This window comes from Pundamilia nyererei, unplaced genomic scaffold (genome assembly GCF_000239375.1).
Source record: "Pundamilia nyererei isolate P.nyererei 1_Seehausen unplaced genomic scaffold, PunNye1.0 scaffold00159, whole genome shotgun sequence".
NCBI classification, from domain to species: Eukaryota; Metazoa; Chordata; class Actinopteri; order Cichliformes; family Cichlidae; genus Pundamilia; species Pundamilia nyererei.
In genome coordinates, this window is record NW_005187560.1 from 1,044,224 (window position 1) to 1,050,982 (window position 6,759).

At 42.5% G+C, this 6,759-nt stretch overlaps 1 protein-coding gene across 12 annotated transcripts in view; it reads left to right on the forward strand.

The window, feature by feature from the left end:
• Positions 1 to 6,759, forward strand: part of LOC102213501 (triple functional domain protein) — a 77,486-nt gene that overhangs the window by 32,589 nt on the left and 38,138 nt on the right. For all 12 annotated transcript variants that reach the window (XM_005745489.2, XM_013913924.1, XM_005745481.2 and 9 more), the window contains one exon: positions 3,625 to 3,699. In XM_005745489.2, the coding sequence (XP_005745546.1) occupies positions 3,625 to 3,699 (75 nt within the window). The remainder of the gene's footprint in view (positions 1 to 3,624; positions 3,700 to 6,759) is intronic.

Sequence of the window (6,759 nt, forward strand, 5' to 3'; positions counted from 1 at the left end):
CCTGCTAACTTCTAACTCCGTTAAATGTCATAAATTCCGTTTTCATGGATGCCTGGATATTAAACTCAATTGTTACACCTGGTAGAGCAGAACGCTGATCATTTTATTAAAGATGAAAGACTTTAGACAGTTTTTCAACTCTCAATAATGCCATAGTGATCGTTTGATATATGGACCTGCAGCGGAGTTTAGGTCCAGACACGGCTAGTGACGTCAGACTGAACAATCGGATAGGTATAGGCCCAGCAGCCTATACCTATTGCAGCATAACTAAGGGAGGATTCAAGGTCACCTGATCTAAACCTAACTGTATACTTTAGCAAAAAGGAAAGTTTTAAGCCTAATCTTAAAAGTAGAGATAGTGTCTGTCTCCCAAACCCAAGCTGGAAGCCAGTTCCACAGAAGAGGCTGAAGGCTCTGCCTCCAGCTTTCTTCTTATAAATACTCTAGGAACACAGAGTAAGCCCGCAGTCTGAGAGTGAAGTAGTGTAATGGGGTGATACGGTATTATAAGGTCATTAAGATAACATTGTTCAAGACCTTGTATGCAAGGAGTATGTTGAATACAATTCTGGATTAGGAAGCTATTCAAGAAGCTATTCTTAAGGAAGGGAAACAGGGAGAAGGTATACAGAATTGGAAAAGAACTTGGCTGAACAGTGGTTTTCAGCCAGTGGTGTTGGAGATCTTGTCAAAATTGATGGAATTATGGATGCAGAAAAGTACCATCAGATTTTAATCCACCTTGCGATAATATCTGGTTGCATCTGATTGGCAGCAGCTTCATTCTTTACCCTGATAATGATCCCAAACACACTGCCAGGGCAGTAGAAGCTTACCTGGACAGGATAACACACAAAGGAGCACCATCAGTCATGTTACAATAACTCTGTGTACCTATTTCCCACTTTCCTAGCAAAATGTAAGAGTGGAGAGTGGCTCAAGATTTTTGCACAGCACTGTATTATCTTTGTGCTAATCCATACACTGTGTTTACACTGCATATTACTGCCAAACACCTACCTGCTGCCATGCTGTGGAGTTATATTTCTGGAATCGCCCATAAGGGGATAGATGTACACCATTACACACACTGAAGGTTTAACTCGGTAAAATACATCAGGCATTACTCTGACACCCAGGTTGACAATAAAAAGGAGGCAAACGTCAGTGGGACACAGAATGTCAAGGAGAGAATAAGAAAAAGATTCACATGGGAAATATAACTCGTCTGGGCCATCAGTGATATAAACTAGACCTCTGCTCTGTCTGAAGGACAAAATTGGGGCTTATTCTGCCTGTGTGTGTTTGTGTGTGTTTGTGTGTGTGTTTTAAGGCCGTGGGTTTAATCACTTCAGGGATTTCTGTGTTTACAGGAGTTGCTTGAAAAGGTTTGCTCTTATTGACTATCCCCGTCCAGCTGTTCACTCTCTTCCGGCAAGGTGTCTCTTGTTTGACACCGTCACACCCATGAGGTTCAGCTTGACATTTCCATGGCGACAGTTTACAGCCCACATTATCACTGTGGGGTTTTTCTCCAGTTTATTCTCATTGTCTATTCTAGACAAACCAGTATGTAAAACACATCAGTCATTATGGTCTACACCAGAGGAGTCTTTCCGGCAGTATCGGAGAAGCCGCGATGAAGAGAAAGTTTATGCTTTCATGAGGAAACCAAAGGGTCAGCCACCATTGTGTGATTCATCAGTGAATACAAGCAAGTACTATTTATAGGAAAATGTCAGTCATTGGGAGACTGAGAGAGGAAGCGGTGAAGGTAACTTTATTTATATTCATGTTTTGTGGCTGACAGCTCGATGGCCTTCAATAACCGTGCCATTTAGAAAATCATCATGTTTTCCTCAGATAGAGGAAGGGGAATTAGGAAAGTCGAGATGCTTTCTACATTCGTTGCTGACAGTCAGTTGGAGTTGCCCGGGATTTATGGGTTGCAGTCGCAGAGACAGAAGTGCTTGTGGTATTAAAACACACAGCTGTGTTGGGCTAATAAGGAGGCAGGCTTTGTTGCTTATGTAGCAGAATCATTTGCTTTGTGGCTTTATGGTTAACAGTGTTTGTCTGTTGCCTGCTGTTCCAACATTTTGTCAGCCACCTTTTCTAGAAGGTCAGTCGTAATGATATGGCATCCCTGACGACCCCTAAAACCACAATGAGGTTGACATTTATAGATGTTTGATAGACTGCTGTGCACTTTGGTGCCGACTTTTATAGTCCTGCAAGGTGAATAAAATGCAGTCAATTTGGCAATCCGTAGACTTCATGTGTTATAGTCATCTGTTGATATATAGTACAGTGTAGACTGTGACGACTATGATTGGTCCGCTTGGTGCCATTATGAATGTCCAATAAAAACACAGCACACTACTCTATAATTCTTAAGTTAGACAGGAATCTTGAGCTATAACAGCTTTAATCAGTTGCAACATCACCCTCTGTATAGCTGTGTGTCTGAGCTTCTGTGCTGGACTATCTTACCTGTACATTTACAAAGGACAAAGAAAGCAAAACGAATATGTAAAAATTCCAACACTAATCCCTTAAAAGTAAATGCTGCCCAGCTGCCTCGCGCTTTCAGAGTGCCGCTTGTTCATTTTCATTACCTCCAACACAATCTGCTTGCAATCAAAGTTGCAGTGATTACAGAGTGACGTGGACATAGAAGATATTCTTATTGAATTGAATAATTAGAGTTGTTATAAAACAACTCTGGAAAAACAGGATCAAAGTCCGTGTCACCACGTGGTAACCATCATGGTAATAGCTCTGCCCTGGTATGTGAGCCGTTATTTGCAAAGCCTGTATATAAATGAGTAAAACATTCAAAACTTTTATGCGAACCGTATTCGCCACTCTCATTGGTCGTTGCATCAGTCGCTCACCTGGAAGTTGAGAAAGTTTGTCTCTGGTCGCCTGTGGATACTCCGCTGTGGTTGCGTTCACTGTGAACACAGTACATATGCTTTCAGTGACTCTCTTACCCAGGGGTGGGACAAACTGTGTATGTGTGTCTGCTGTGCTCTCTAACTGGGAAGCTCTCATTTTTACATGTCAGGTGAATATGTTAATCGCTACACTGCAGAGCAAAGTTTAGTCAAAGGTTCCTTTATGCTTAATCTTCATAGTCCAAGCATTTTCACCACTCAATATTTGGTAGATGTGAAAATTCACCAGCTACTCAGAGTCTTTTTCAATAAATGTGACATTTTATTATTACTCTAGCTGATGGGAGCTAAAGTGGCCTGTGACATTTAATGTTTCTTTACCCCGTTTCACCTCTGCTACACTAAGAGCTTTAGCAGCTCTGCGTCTGGCCTCACAGTCTCACCATTACTGTTTCTGACCGCTGTCTCATTGTGTGTATGCGTGAGCGTGAGAGCGGGAATCTTACAGACTTTTTCCTCTTGATGCAAGCAATCCAAAACTGGGACTGAACACGCCGAGTTTTAAAAGCCGCAGATCACCAGATTACAACTAGACAAAATCTGCTCTGTCCCAAATAATCTGGGCTCTTCAACTGCACAAGAACAGGGAAAAAGGGAAAAGCTTTTTTTTATTTCGTTCTTGTATTCAAACCCCATGTTTTCTTTCCTCGTCTCTTCACAGGTTTCAGGAGAAATGAGGAGATGAGAGCGATGGAGGTGCTTCCCATCCTCAAAGAGAAGGTTGCCTTTTTGTCAGGTAAGGTTATGTGTGTTTGTCTGGTCTCAAAAATGTACCACCCCCTGCTGTCTGATCATGGCAAATAAAGCTAATAGAGCCTGATGTATACTTTGTACTACTTAGTTTGTATACACACACACACACACACACAAGACAGTTGCTAGGTAGTAAGCTGTACTTTTGACTTCCTCTTTTTCTTGCGCACAGACACGCACACAGTAACAAGCTGTGCAGGGGTCAGACTGAGGCCCAGACACTTGGCTCTTAACCTGTCTTTAAGCACACGCATGTACACCCAGTTGACACACAGCACACACGCTGACATGCACACAGATATCTGTTGTTTGACCGTAATCAGCAGGATAGTTAGCGTAGAGAGCTACAGCAACCACGTCCGACACACACTCGCACTCACACACTCGAGTGGTGCCAGAGAAAACTCACAGGAGGCTGAGCTGGAGATGCGGATTGCCAAGAACATCCAGCAGGATTATTTGCACAACACACAAAAGCATTTTTTTTTGAGTGCGTGTGTGTTACTGTTACGTTTGTGCGTATTCGTGCAAATGCAAGCACTCAGATCTCCAAAGAGCCAAATTGAATAACAAAGTGAAATCGGTGTGTGCGTCGTGCGCTGGCAGAGAAGGTCACAGTTAGAAACACAATGACGAGGAAAAGGACTCTGACAAACAGCGAAATTGAGAGAAGGAGAGTCAGGGCAGCGTTGCCATGGAGATGACTTACTGCCAGCTTCCCATAGTGGACACTGGTGGAATAATTGGCTTTGAAATGAAGGTAGAGGAGGGGCCGCTAGTGAAAAGCAGGGTAAATAAGCTAAGCCTATTATCCCCAATTTGGCCCCTTAATAAATCGGCCATGTTCGCCCTCTCTCATGTTTGTCTGTTGCCACGTGAGCGTTTGATTTTCTCCTCTGAGCGGCAGGGTCAAGCCTACAGGCGCACAGCAACCCGACTGAACTCACTAATTTGCGGGCTGAGCAGAGAGGGCCTGTGTTTATGAGTTCCCACGTGAGCGAAGCAGCCTTCTTCTTCTGCAAGTGGCCAGAAACTAGGAGCAAAATATTATTACAGCACAAAATATGACCGCAGAGAAGATAAAAGGTCTGAAAAATCCTTTAAAAGACCACAAAATATCACAAACAAACACTGCAGAATTCAAACACCATGTACAAAAAAACAGTGCACAGTTTCTGCATAACAAAATGTATGCATTTGGCTTGCTTGCTGTTTGGAGAGAGCCAATCATAAATACATGTTTGATTTATTTCTTTATCTTCTCTGTTCTTTTAAAGGAACAGACTCTGCTTCTCCTTGTTGTGTCGTATTCTGTTATAGTGCAGTGTTAATATTAGATATGGCTTTAATAATATTCAGAAAATGCTCAGTCTAAACAAAACCCTTTCAGACTGCTCTACATGCTTCAATTCAGACAGTAGTTGTTTTGTTTTTTTAACATTGGGCTCTGTGACATCAGGTGATGTCAGGCACGTAGCTATGGCTATGCGAATAGACTGTATACAGAAGATGGATGTAGCCACCAGCGTTACCATCTTGATGTTTAGAAGATGTGACTCAGAAGGGCGACTAACTGAGAACCTGAACACTGCACATTTAAATGCTACCATGTAGCCATTTACAAGCAATGTTGGGCCGTGCACAAAAATGGTGCGTCACAAATGACTTGCTACTTTGTTTCTAAAGCAGTGCATTGCCTTACTTAAACGTTGCCAGGAAAAAGTCATTTGATATAATAGACGTTACATTGTTTTCACATTACTCAGCAGCATGGCCTGAAATGCTTTGTCACATAATTACCAAGCTTAGGCTACAGTCTCACACCCTAAAATAAATCATTATACTAACACGTGCGCACACAAGATCTTTCTTCTAGCGATTAATTACGAACACAAAGCCAATAAAACAAAGCAGCGTTGAGAACCAGCCCAGAGAGGCTTTAGAGCAGTCGTCACGGTGATCGCGCTGTAGAAAAAGGTGCAGGTAGAAATGTAAGCTACAAGCCGGTCTGCTCATCGCTGCCTCTGTGTTGAGCTGGGCTCATCTTTAACTTCACTCTGAGTTCTTCTCGGCTCTCTGCACAGATGTTGTGTTAGCAGTATAATTCAGTCGTTTCTGCCCTGGATGGTGTTTGCACTTGGCCATCGCACTCTCATTCTTTCTGTTTACTGAAAATCAAAGGAATCTTCATATTTGAAGAAACTGTTTCCTCCTGCCTGCACATAGACTGAAATCAGTCTGTTCAGCCATCGTGCAGATAATTGAAGAAACTTTGTAGAGTTACGCAGTGTGATGATTCACTTAACACAAAGTAAAGCTTTCTCCTCCTTTCTGGCCCTAATGGTGACAATCATTTACAAAACAAAATGTGTTTAGTAGCTCATCAGGAGTAATGGAGGTCATAGAGAGGGGCGTCAGGGGTTATTTCTGTATGTTTTGTTTCAGACAGTGGATGAACTGAGGGTCTGCACAGGACTCTGTCAAAGATAAAAGGTCCACTTCTCGTCTGTGACCTTCATCCTGTTAAGATAGTTTTTCCCTTTTTTGCTCATAAATGAAAGCTTAACTTCATTATCATCACCAGCTGTGTTTTGTGTTTATTCTTAATTAGTGAATGTAAAAGCACACCACTACTACAGTGAAGAACTGCTGCACGCGCTGCTCATCAGCTAACGTGAGCGCTGCCGTGCCGCCGTGCAGTCTCAAACAGCCTGTAGCGTGGCCACGAGCCCATTGCAAGCAGGTCCACTTCATTTTTCACAGCTCGACTGCACAGAGAGACAACGATGAAACACTTTCAGTCTAAATTATCTGCTGTCCTTTTTAAAAACAAAAACAAAAAAACAACCAAAAACTTCTGTTTTTTACTTCTTTTTTTTTTAAGCATTCGGTTCAGCGGCCTCGGGGTCACACAGATATCTAGCCTGTCGCTCATTTTTTGGTTAGCTAACTGCCTACGATCATGTCTGTTATGCTCCAGTGGTGCAAATGATACCACTAAACCTGCAAAACTCCACATACACACTTGTTCTTACTCCAATTT